The 13,184-nt window shown below is 42.7% G+C and overlaps 1 protein-coding gene across 1 annotated transcript; it reads right to left on the minus strand.

Moving 5' to 3' along the window:
- Positions 1 to 454: 454 nt before the first annotated feature.
- On the minus strand, positions 455 to 11,203 carry LOC131926619 (sperm motility kinase X-like). The gene is made up of 3 exons (XM_059282157.1): positions 11,067 to 11,203; positions 1,131 to 3,420; positions 455 to 540 (listed from the first exon to the last, which is right to left on the minus strand). Exon 2 carries the CDS (start codon positions 3,407 to 3,409, stop codon positions 1,676 to 1,678), a length of 1,734 nt encoding a protein of 577 aa, XP_059138140.1. The 5' UTR covers positions 3,410 to 3,420; positions 11,067 to 11,203; the 3' UTR covers positions 455 to 540; positions 1,131 to 1,675.
- Between the last annotated feature and the right edge of the window lie 1,981 nt (positions 11,204 to 13,184).

Consider the following 13,184-nt stretch of genomic DNA (forward strand, 5'->3'; position numbering starts at 1 on the left):
ATGTGAGACCTACAGATGAGCCCTGGCATTCAGTCCCTTCTGAGTGTCCACTCTTTTTTTTTTTTTTTTTTGTTTGTTTTTTTGAGACAAGGTTTCTCTATGTAGCTTTGGTGCCTGTCCTGAATCTCGATTTGTAGACCAGGCTGGCCTCTATCTCACAGAGATCTGCCTGGCTCTGCCTCCCGAGTGCTGGGATTAAAGGCGTGCACCACCACCGAAGTCTCTGAGTGTCCACTCTTAATGGCTGAAAGTAGTGATCTGCCTGGAGGTCCTCCACAGCACCACCAAAGACAACTTTCACAGGAGGATACCCGAGGAGACAGCCTGGCTGAATGCCCCAATTCTATGGTCAACAAGGCCCTGTCTAGGTCTGACCTGTGATACGGAATCAGAATAAAATGTAGTTCCAAAACTGCTCACTAAGTCATGTGTCCACTGTGCCCCAGTACAGGCAAGCAATACCCACCTTCCAAAGTGGAGCAACATTCCAGCATTCCATCCACAGTGATACCCATTTCCTTCCAGCTTGCTGTCACTTTCCTGTTAGGAGACAAATATGGATCTGATAAACACCCCACAGTAAGGGTCCTTCACCAACAGCAAGACTGAACCAGCATGCAGTGGGGCTGTGTATCCTGTGATTCGAGGGACAAAGGGACATAGGCAGGCTGCAAACCCAACAGCAGGGAGGGAAGAAGGGGGAGGAGATTCACCTCTGCCCCAGTGTGAGGAAACATCTCCCTTGGACCTGACCTTGAAGGGGAGACAGATGAATGAGTATTTCTGTAGTATGTCCTTGAAGACTGGCTCTAGGGGCTTTTAATTCATGGGCACCTTTGGGTGGGGTTTTGGCATAAGGCTCCACTCTGAAAAAGATGCTATGGAAGGCCAGCCCTGGGACAGATCCCTTGTTTTTTTTTTTTTTTTTTTCCGAGACAGGGTTTCTCTGTGTAGCTTTGCGCCTTTCCTGGGACTCACTTGGTAGCCCAGGCTGGCCTCGAACTCACAGAGATCCGCCTGCCTCTGCCTCCCAAGTTCTGGGATTAAAGGCGTGCACCACCACCGCCCGGCTTGACAGATCCCTTGTTAATGATGGGTTCCTATGGTAAAGCCTGTGGTAGATGGCTTACCTCCTCCTGTGCTGGACTTCTTGGCTTGGTAAGTGGACACACTGTCATCTGGACTTCTGCAAGGCTCCCACTTTGGCTGTCTTAGTCACACCAGGAAAATTCCTACCCAATGTCTGAACCTGCAAAGAGGCTTATCACTTCAAAAGATAATGATGACATATGGAAGGCACGGTCTTAAGATCTTTGAAACATATAATATGTAGTCTTGACTCTTATATCCTCCTGGACCATCCATTTTCAAGTGGCTCCTCTCCTCTTCCTCTTTCTTGGCCTTTGGTGTTTCTTCCCCGAAACCTTCGATCCCCTCTAATTCTTTCCTCCTTTAGCCAACTCATTCTGGCTGCCTCTGCAACCTCTGCTACTCATGCTCTGCTGTCCACCTTCAGCTAAACAATTTCCTGTTAATGGTGGTGATGCTGTGGGACTTTTCCTTTGGAAACCAGATTTGCTAATCTGCATACCTATAATTATCCTGTGTTGGTTGCAATGCACATTAGAAAATATTTGGATTAAGAAACACAGAAGTGCATCCTGGGCACCCCATGTCACTGCATGTGTGTACCTGCACTGCTCTCCACTTCCAGTGGTGCCACTTCCTTCTCAGAAAGGCAGCAGCACAGGAGTCTCACCCAGTTCCCAATCCTCTTCTTAACCCTTTTCCAGCCTTGAGATAGAATGCTGGCAGAAGGTGCAGTTATACCTTCAGGAGGGACAGCTTCAAAGTTGTTTTCGGACATTGCCTGAAGGGAAGACCTCTGGGTTCCATGGGTAGCAGTGGTGGTCACACCCTGAGGTGCCTCCCTGTACTTCTTTACAGATGGTTTCCTCTGAGTGTATGTGCAATTCTTTAGGGTGTTCATTTCCTGGGGTGCCTCCCAGGACAAATACTGTGGAGAAGAAATGCCCTCAGAGAATGAGCATCTTGAGAACAGTCCCTTGCAATTCAAGCTACCTACTGTCAAAGTGTTCATGAGGTGAGTAACCTCAGGAGAATACTTGGGGACTGGGTGGGGAGGGTTATCCCTCTTCTGCTGGAAGCCCAGGATGGTAGGCATGCTCAGGCTTCTGCTCCCCTTCTTCCATGATCTCTTCTCATCCTGCATCAGGTGTTCATCCAGCAAGGCAAAGGTGTGAAGGGAAGGCTCACTCAGTCTCCTCTGAGGAGGAAGGGAAGTGAGAGCACCTACTGGTGACATGGCAACACAGGCCTGCATAGGCTTCACAGCATAGTTAGTGTGGTCCTGGGCTGACTCGTGTTTTAAAATTAGGTACGTGGCCATGATGTTATTGAATTTTTTCTCACGTATACAATCACTAATATCCTTGGGATCGTAGCCCATGCCCCACATAGCCACCACAAGGCTGGGGTTTGGGATGGTACTATATGTCTCTGAGGATAGTGGGAGTTTCCAAAATTCTTCTCTGTCCTTGAACCACTGGTGCTGCCTAATGTCACTTATCTTGGGCCTCTGCTCAGGCATCACAGTGAATAACTGCACAATGAGGTTTACAATGTTTTGAGAAAGCGTGCAAGGAATGTAGTACTGGGGATTCAGCATCTGCTCCTTCATGTCTGAATAGGTCCTTGCTTTGAATGGGAAGCACGCTGTCACCATTGTATATAAAACCACTCCCATGCTCCAGATGTCCACCGCCTTTGCGTCATACTCTGTGTCAATGAATAGTTCTGGAGCACAGTATTCAAGGGTGCCACACAATCCCTTGGACCTCTGCCCAGAGGTGACTCTGATGGCCATGCCAAAGTCACACAGTTTGACGTTTCCTTTGCCATCCAGCAGGATGTTATCTAGTTTGATGTCCCTATGTGCAATGCCATTCTTATGGCAGTAGTGAACTGCGCGCACAATCTGAGTGAAGATGTGCTGGGCCTGCTCCTCCTGCAGACAGCCCACTTTCTCAATATGGCTCACCAGATCTCCCCGAGAAGCATGCTCCATCACCATATAGGTGTGCTCCTCGGTGTTGATGATGTGGAACACCTTGATGATGTTTGGGTGGTCCAGCGTCTTCACGATGTCGATTTCAGTTCTGTTGTTGTGGTCATTATTCTCACCATTTTCCAGGATCTTGATGGCAACCTGAACCTCTGTGTGGAGGTGGCAGGCCAGCTTCACCTCAGCAAAGGTCCCTTTGCCAAGGGTCCTGAGTATGATGTAATGATCTGTAAGGCTCTCCTCTTGAGAGGTGCTGGCCTTCAGGTCCAGCTGCATTGACACCTCCTCTTTGGTCTTGCTATTATGTCTCTTGATAATTTCCATGGCAACACCAACTGAACAAAATCAGATTAAAACAATGAGAAGTAGGTCTAGGGGAAGAGTTTGTGGCTTTCGATTTCTACATGGAGAAGTAGAAGTCAGGGATGTGAAGCAACCTTACAGTGAACTTCTGGGTCACAGAAGAATAAGAATAAACTAAACTCCAAAAAATTACCTTGTAAACATTCTGAAGATTAGAACTGAACCTAAAAAAATGGACAATAATGAACATGCCAAAGGAAAGGCTTGATTATTGAAAAGGAAGAACAAAACAGATACCTTACTAAAAGTGATCAAGTAAGAGACAGTGTAAATCTATAGGTACGCTATGGTGCTGTTATAGCAAAAATGGCGAAAATCTAAAGAATCAATTGGAAGTGTTTTTTTTTTTTGTCAATCAACAAGTGGTTTTATTTTGATATGGACATGATATACCTATTCTGTCAACATTTTTGATGATAAAATGTGTCAAATCTATGCAAACCAAACCATTTCATATGCAGTCTTGGGAATAAATTTTGCCTCCTTGTTCACCACTGAGTTCCCAATAACTGAAACAATGGAAATCATATAATCATGAACACTTGGGATACTTTCTTAATGAAATGATAGACTACAAATAGTAACATAGAATCAATATTTCTGGAGAAAAAACTAAATCAGAGGGACTAGAAAGAAGCATGAAGCACAGTTTAGCAGATGCTGTCTTGTGCTGAGGGAAAGGAATACAGAAGGATAAGGAAACAAAGAATGTATTTCAGATAGAACAGGACTGATGAACACATGAACTCACAGTTGAGATACTTTCTTTATGAAATTATAGACTACAAATAGTAACGTAGAATCAATGTTCCTGGAGAAATAACTAAATCAGAGGGACTAGAAAAATAAGGAAGCATAATTTAGCAGATTATGCTGAGGGTCAGGAATGCAATTTTCAAAAAAGAATTTCCATTACCACATTTTAAAGTAATCCTCTACCAGTCTATTCCATCAAATTTACATATTTTTCCTGTTCCCAAATTGTATATTTTACTGTGAGACAATTTGGTGAATATGATGATATTATGTTTGTTAATGCTATACTGAAAAGTGGTCTCTAATGAGGAATATCATTCTTTATTAGTTAATAGTCATTTGCTTTACTCTAACTCAATTCATGAAACATTTCTTAGAAATCCATGATATCAATCATATATTTTAAACCATATGTACATTTATAACTTATTTTTAATTTAATTTTTAGTGTTTTTGATAATTTCAAACATGATTATTCAAGTTATATTATTTTCTTCTACTTCTCTATTTTTTCAGATCTGACAATGTTTCTGTAAGGGCAAGTATAACAAGTAGGTTTCCTGATAACATGATAAGTATGAAGGCAATATCTCAAAGGTTTATCTGTTCTCTATGTAGGGATATACCAAAAAGGCTATTTAGGAGTCAATAATGTCAACACTTTGCTCACTTCAATTGTTCAGTTGCTCAAGTTTCCTAGTACTTTTATCTGTATTTCTTTCTTTCTTTTTTTTTTTTTAGTTTTTCGAGACAGGGTTTCTCTGTGTAGCTTTGCGCCTGTCCTGGAACTCACTTGGTAGGCTGGCCTCAAACTCACAGAGATCCGCCTGGCTCTGCCTCCCAAGTGCTGGGATTAAAGGTGTGCACCACCACAGCCCGGCCTCTGTATTTCTTTTAATAGTGAAGATAATTTTTTATTCTTCTCTCAGACATTACAATCTGACCATAATTTTCCCTCTCTTACCTTCCACCAGACTCTCTTTCCCTTTTCTCAAGTTCTACTCTCCCTCCATCTCCCCTCAGAAAAGGGCAGGCTTCCCAGGGACATCAACCAAACATGACATAATATACTATTATAGGCCAGGCACTTATTGTCACATCAAGGCTGGACAAGACGACCCAGTAAGGGTAAAAGAGTCCCATAAGTAGGCAAAAGAGTCATTGACTAACCCACTCCTACTGCTAGGAATCCCACAATAACATCAAAGCAGTCAGCCAAAACATAAATGCAGAGGACGTAGGTCAAACCCCTACAGGCTCCCTGATCTCCATGAGCCCGCATGAGTCCCAGTTAATTGATTCTGTGGGCTGTGTTCCCATGGTGTCCCTGACCCCTCTGGTTCCTCTGATCCTTCATTTGGAAGTATTTTTGAAAACCTACACTGGCATGAATTGTAAAACTGCAGCAAATGGCCAAATTTCTAAACATGTGTAAACTACCAAAACTGAGAGAAAATATATAAAACCCTAACTAGATCATTCATGAGAAACATAATTAAATATTCATTGAAAAAAAATCTCAAGAAAACAGCTTTTGTCCGGTGACATGATTGTGTTCCATCTTGTTGCATAGCTGGAAAAGGGCCCCATGGAAACCCCCAGAGCTAACATCTCCTGCCGAGACTATTGCTTACACACAACCTTATTGTTATGCCCTATTGCTGAAGACAACACCCATATATGTCAGCCAACGTGGAGAAGTTGAACTGGTGCATAACTAGAAGATTCATCACCAATTCATGATTGACATTCATGATACTGGAAGGTACTCTGTATTCTACTGAAGGAGAAAGATAATTGTCACTATCATTCAGCTACAAAACCCTAGGACAAATGTGACCCATTTGCAAAATGGATTAATACAATAGTGGCACAAATCTATGACAGTAACCAGTTACTTTCTGATTGGGTTTAAGGCCCACTTCAGGAATGGAAGCCATACCTGATACTGCTAAGGTGACTGAAAAACTAAGATAGATCATGGCCTAGGCAAAAACCAGATACTATGATTCTGCTAAAGGAACCCAGTGATGAAATGACTCTTGATGACATACTGCTGTATCTAAAGATTAAAGTCTCAAACAGCCTTCACCAGTGAAACCCTTTTTTCAAGGAGATGGAACACAGAGACTCACAACAATGTAGAGAGAGTGTGAGACTTTGTAATATGCAGTCCTAAATGGGATGGCTTCATGAAACCCTTGCCTCAGAGTTAAAGGAGCTTTTTGGAAGAGGAAGCAGAAAGATAAGGAAACACACACACAAACAAAACCAGTGTATTTCAGATATAACAAGACTGATGAACACATGAACTCACAGAGATGGTAGCAATACACACTAGTATACAAAGGTTCAAGCCAGATGGGGGTTCTAGTATTGAAAAGGGGAGATGGAAACAGGGTTCCATCCCTAACCAAGGAGACATCTGCAACTTTTTCCTGCTGGCAAAGGAAGAATCACTTTTCTCCAATAGAATCTTACTGAGTATCTTAACCACTCCTCTGGGTAGGACCCATGCCCTGGAATCATTGGCAAGCACTAAATGAACTCAATAGAATTTTGGCACACTACTGGGCTCATTTTCCTTTCTTTAGGCATTCTATAAGCCTTTATTGCTTATTTTGTTTTTTGTTCTTCTTGTTTTAATTTTTAAATAGATAAGAGATAGACTATAATACGAGATGGGTAGAGAGGTGAGGAGGGTCTGGGAGGAATTGAGCAGGGGGAAGATGATCAAAATACATTGTATAAAAGATTTCAATGATAAAATGACGAAGAAATAAAAGACTAATGTGAACGTATTTATTTTTGAATTCTACCCAACTTTAAAAAAGAATTAATGCTAATATTCCTCCAACTATTCAATAAGTGAGAAGGGAAGAGACACTTGGCAACATGTTCTACAATGTCTACAGGAGCCTACTGCCAGACCTGATGACCTGGGCTTCCTCCCTTGATCCCACATGTTGGAAAAGGAGTTTGACTCCCACAAGTTGTACTCTTACTTCCATGTGTGTATGTTGTAGCTGTAGTTTTCCTGTGTCCCGGCCTCCCGGCAGTCGGGACAAATCTCTCCCACTTGTGTCCCCCAAGTAAACACACAGAGACTTATATTACTTATAAACTGTATGGCTGTGGCAGGCTTCTTGCTATCTGTTCTTATATCTTAAATTAACCCATTTCTATAAATCTATACCTTGCCACGTGGCTCGTGCCTTACCGGTATCTTACATCGTGCTTCTCCTTGTGGGGGCTGGAGCGTCTCCCTGCCTCAGCCTTCCACTTCCCAGAATTCTCCTCCCTCCTTGTCCCGCCTATACTTCCTGCCTGGCTACTGGCCAATCAGAGTTTTATTTATCAATCAATCGTCCATCCACAGCAGTATGTTGTGACACAGACAGAAAAATACACACCCAGCAAAATAAATATATAGAACAAAATAACCCTAAATGTAAAATAAACAGAAATTATAAGCCAATAGTTTATGTACCTAGATATAACAATCCTTAATGAAAGTACTTGAAACTTTCCAGTAAGTTCAACAACACATAAAAAAGGCCATGTTCATGCTCAAGATGAGTTCACCACTGAAGAACAGACAGACAATTCTAATATAAAACTTGACAAATAGAACCATCCCCTGCTGCATCAGCAACCACAGGCCCCACCTGCACCTGAATGGTGGAAGAGGTGAGTGTCTGAACTCCTGACTGGACAGCCTTGCTCTCTATATCCTAGCTCATGGGGGGTGGGATGGGGCGCACATCCTATGCCCCTCCCTGACCCATTGCATCCCCAGCCACCTGGTGGTAGCATAGTCCCATCCACAAACCTTCCCTGCTGCATCAGCTGTCACTGGAGCCACAGGCCCCACCTGCACCTATAGGAGAAAGAGGTGAGTATCTGAGCACCTGGCTGGACAGCTCTGCTCTCTAGGTCCTAGCCCCTGGGTAAATGTCCTGTGCCACTCCTCTACCCACTGCTTGATGGAAAAATCTATCAAGAACACGTCTCCATTCTGAACATTTATGCCCCAAATACAAGAGCACCCACATTTGTAAAAGAAACATTACTAAAGCTCAAATCACATATCAAATCCCACACACTAATAGTGAGAGACTTCAACACCCCACACTCACCACTGGATAAATCTTCCAGACTGAAACTTAACAGAGAAATAAGGGAAACAACAGATGTTATGACTCAAATGGACTTAACAGACATCTAGAGAACATTTCACCCAAACACAAAATACATGTTCTTCTCAGCACCTCATGGATCCTTCTCTAAAATTGACCAAATACTCAGTAACAAAGCAAAACTCAACAGATACAAAAAATTGGAATAACTCCTGGTATCTTAATTGAATCACCATGGCTTAAAGTAAGAATTCAACAACAACACAAATTGCAGAAAGCCTGCAAACTCATAGAAATTGAATAATGCTCAACTGAATCACCACTGGGTAAAGGAAGAAATAAAGAAAGAAATTAAAGACTTCCTAGAATTCAGTGAAAATGAATGCACAACATACCCAAATTTATGGGACAGTATGAAAGCAGTGCTAAGAGGAAAGTTGACAACATTAAGTGCCTACATAAAGAACATGGAGAAATCTCACACTAGCGACTTAACAGCACACCTGAAAAGTTCTAGAACAAAAAGAGGCAAACTCACCCAGGAGGAATAGACGCCAGGAAATAATCAAACTGAGGGCTGAACTCAATAAAATAGAAACAAAGAGAACAATACAAAGAATCAGTGAAATATAGAGTTGGTTCTTGGAGAAAATCAACAAGATAGACAAACCCTTATCCAAACTAACCAAAAGGCAGAGAGAGAATATCCAAATTAACAAAATCAGAAATGAAAAGGGGGATATAACAACAGACACTGAAAATCCAGAGAATCTTCAGGTCATCAAGACCAGATAAACAATTTAAATAGATCTACAACCCCTAAGGAAATAGAAGCAGTTATCAAAAGTCTCCCACCAAAAAAAATCCCAGGGCCAGATGGTTTCAGTGCAGAATTCTACAAATACTCCTCAAATTGTTCCACACAATAGAAACAGAAGGAACAATCCCAAACTTTTTTTTTTTTTTCGAGACAGGGTTTCTCTGTGTAGTTTTGGTGCCTGTCATAGATCTTGCTCTGTAGACCAGGCTGGCCTCGAACTCACAGAAATCTGCCTGGCTCTGCCTCCTGAGTGCTGGGATTAAAGGCGTGTGCCACTGCCACCTGACTTCAAACTGTTTTTGAAAGGGTACAGATGCCCTGATACCCAAACCACACAACGATGCAACAAAGAAGAGTATTATAGACAAGTCTCCCTCATGAACCCTGATGCAAAAATATTCAATGAAATACTGGCAAACTGAATCCAAGAACACATCAAAAAATCATCCACCATGATCAAGTAGGCTTTATCCCAGAGATGCAGGGATGATTCAACATACAAAATCTGTCAATGTAATCCTGAGTGAGGTAACCCAGACCCAGAAAGACAAACATGGTATGTACTCACTCATAAGTGTATATTAGATGCAAAGCAAAGGATAGCCAGACTACAATCCACAACCCCAGAGAAGCTAGGTAAAAAGGAGGACCCTAAGAGGGACATGAATGGAGGGCCCCAGGAAGAGAAAACAGTTAAGATCTCCTGGGTAAACTGGGAGGGAATTAGGAGGAAGGGAATGGAGGATGGGAACATGAGGGATCCAGATGGATGAGTTGGGGGAGGGACAAAGAGGGAGAGTAAAGAAAGAGTTACCTTCAAAAAGGGAACCATTATGGGGTAAGGGAGAAATCTGGTGCTAGGGAAATTCCCAGGAATCCACAAGGATGACCCCAGCTAAGACTCCTAGCAGTAGTGGAGGGGGTGCCTGAATTGGCCTTCCCCTCTACTCAGATTGGTGACCACCCTGTCATCATAGAACCTATATCCATTAACTGATGGAAGCAGATGCATAGATCCACAGCCAAGCACTGGGCTGATCTAGAGATCATTTGAAGAGAGGGAGGAAGGATTATATGAGCAGGGCAGGGGGTCAAGCTCTTGATGGGGAAAATCACAGAGACACCTGACTGGAGCTACTGGGAACTGAACTAGGTCCTCTGAATGTGGGTGACAGTTGTTTGGCTTGATCTGTTGGTGGGGCCCCTGGCACTGGGACTGGGACTTATCCCAGATGCCTGAACTGGCTATTTGGAACCCATTCCCTATGGTGGGATAACTTGCTCAGCAGTGATGCAGCAGGGAGGGCCTTTGTCTTGCCTCAACTTGGTATGCCAAAAGGAGGCCTTACCCCCTCTCAGAAGCGCATGGGTGTGGGATGGGGGAGAGGTGGGGAAAGGTGGGAGAAGGGGAGGGAGGGGGAACTGGGGTTGGTATGTGAAATGAAAACAAATTTTAAATAAAAAAAATTGACAAATAAAACATATGAAGAGGAGACAGGCAAAAAGCCCCTAGCTCCAAGAATAAAATTTAATCTTTTGATGGAAAACAGTTGCAAATGAATATGACTGTGTGATGTGTGACATGTCAGTCTCCAAAGGTAAATTTGAGGGAACATAGACAGGCCAGTAAGGACATGGAATGGGACAGTGGTCTCCATGGGATGGTCCACAGTGTCCTGGGAAAGAGCCTGGATGTCTCAGCCACTACAGACTCTTCAGACTAAAGAGTGATGCACAGAATCCAAGGTGGTTCCAAATCCAGGCTTGGGTTCCTGATTAGCCACCCAGTAGGAACAAGATCTGGTGGTCTAATCCACACTCCAAAGTAGTTTTGACAAAGAGAACAGTGTGGGTCCCATGAAAGCATAATAGTTCCGGGAGACAGCTGCCAATCAAGCAGTACCTGGTGTTGCTTCAGTAGATCAGGAATCCTTTTCCAAATTCGCGGCTTAATGCACTGTTTATGCACACTGCCTCTGCCACTGGTGTCCTTGTTGTGAAAGCTCTGCCTTCAACATCACAAGACTGGCACCAACTGTCTCTTAGCCACCCAACTCGTGCTGTGTATCCTGATCTGTGACCTGATTGGTGACAATGTACAGAACTGAGCCAATCAGATTGGATAGCCAGTCAGTACTCTCATTGGTCAGGTTGAAGTCATGTGACTGGTGTCTGCCCTATTGTGATTTGGTGCTCACCTGGACTGCAGGTGGGGGTCCTCTGAGAGCAGGGATAGAGCAGAAGTCTTTGCTTGTTCTGTGCCTTTTCTGCAGGGACACCCCAGCTCGTCCGTATCTCCCCACACCTCTTCCCTTCAAGGGTCTCCTTCTAGTTGTGAAAATAGACTTGGTTTGATTGGGTCAGATTCGGGTCAGATTGGGGTTTGGTCTCTGTTTCTAGTCTGTCCTGAGTGAAAGGTTCATCGGTCAATATATGTGAACAATTGACTTGTGATCATGCCTAAATGGAGCATCAACAGGCTCTCAGGAATTCCTGTCTTCAAAGAACTAAGAGTCTGAAACAAAAATCCAGGCTCTCTGAAGAATGCAATATCCATGTCTTGAGTTCGTGCAGACCTTTTCCCCCTAAGAGCCCCCTGTCTTCCTTAATGCCAGTGCTTAGGTCCATGTTAAAACCTTTACTTTGTAAACTCAAAAGTTGCATCATCAACTAGCCATGGCTTGTCATGTCTATACTTGTTATCAATAGCCTAAAATTAAAACAATACAAAACATTACCAAACCAATCCATTATTTTCCTCACCGATTTCCCCATTCCTTGCACTTCTTTTGTGATGGGTCATTTTAATCCAGAAATTTCTATTTCTCAGTTGTAGCAACTTCCAAAAGTTATTCCATTTGTGTGTTTTCTTGTACTTTGGGAAAACACTGTCAATCACTTGGCGAACTAGTCCTCAAATTCCTGGATGCAGTTTTTACATTTCCTCAGCATCCCTGCCCAACCTGAACTAGGTCCTTTAAGGGCTGTTGTTCTCATGTGGTTTTTTTTTTTTAAATCTTTTTCTGAGTCTCTAGGAATATTTATTATTTACTGAGCTTGGAAGGCAGTGTATAACTCTTTTCTTTATATCTCTCTTCTACTTTCCCAGGGCCACAGAGTTTATTTTTATATCTTACAACAATAATTACATCAGTCTGTATTTGTATTTCAAAAGATATCTAATGCATAACTATTTTACCAACATGCTAGAACCTCCAAACAAGCTCTCATGTGGTTTTTGAGAACTTCTCACATGAAGACTGCATCTCAATCTCTCCTGACAACTCCCTTCCCCCTTGTGCCTCCGAAAATTATGATCTCTTTAAAGAGCCACATGCATGTATATGTGTGGTTTGTGCATATACATACACACATGTATATATAATCTACCGAGTCCAATTAGCTTTGTTCATTTGTCCCTGTGTCCAGGGTGGACCACTGGGGACTGAACATCCTATGTGGGAGTTTGTCCTTGGAGGAGACTGACACTTCTTCTCTCAGCAGGTACTGACAACCTGTAACTCTTCTTCTAGCGGTGTCCATGTGGAATTGTCCCTGTCCCCATTTGCATGTGAACTGCTGCTATCTGGTTTCTCTTGCATATGTAACCACATTATTGAGAGGCAGAGCTTACCTGTCCCGTGAAAGACACAATTGCAGATTCATCAGTCTAGATTTAGCACGGCATAGTCACTTCTCTGCATTTTGACCAGCTGTGAGTCTCTATAATAGTCTCATATTTAAAAAGGAAGCTCTTTTGACGAAGGTCAATTCCTACAATTATCTGTTTGTACAAGGTTATGCATTTGGAATAGTTAGATACTACATTGGTTTAGGAAATGGAAGTAGTAGCTCTCTTATACAAGCTGGTTCATGACTTCTCCATCCAAGGTTAATTGTTTAGGTTTATAGTACCAGACATATATTCTTTAGGAACTTGTTGCTTTATCCAAATAAAAATGCCACTATTACAGTTATCTTGCAGGCCCATTCATTTTTGCAGCTCATAGATTTGCAGCTG

This window comes from Peromyscus eremicus, chromosome 16_21 (assembly GCF_949786415.1).
Source record: "Peromyscus eremicus chromosome 16_21, PerEre_H2_v1, whole genome shotgun sequence".
Classification (NCBI taxonomy): Eukaryota; Metazoa; Chordata; class Mammalia; order Rodentia; family Cricetidae; genus Peromyscus; species Peromyscus eremicus.

Excerpts from the sequence above, each read along its gene's own strand:
- LOC131926619 (XM_059282157.1), bottom strand. The coding sequence starts at position 3,409 with ATGGAAATTATCAAGAGACATAATAGCAAGACCAAAGAGGAGGTGTCA.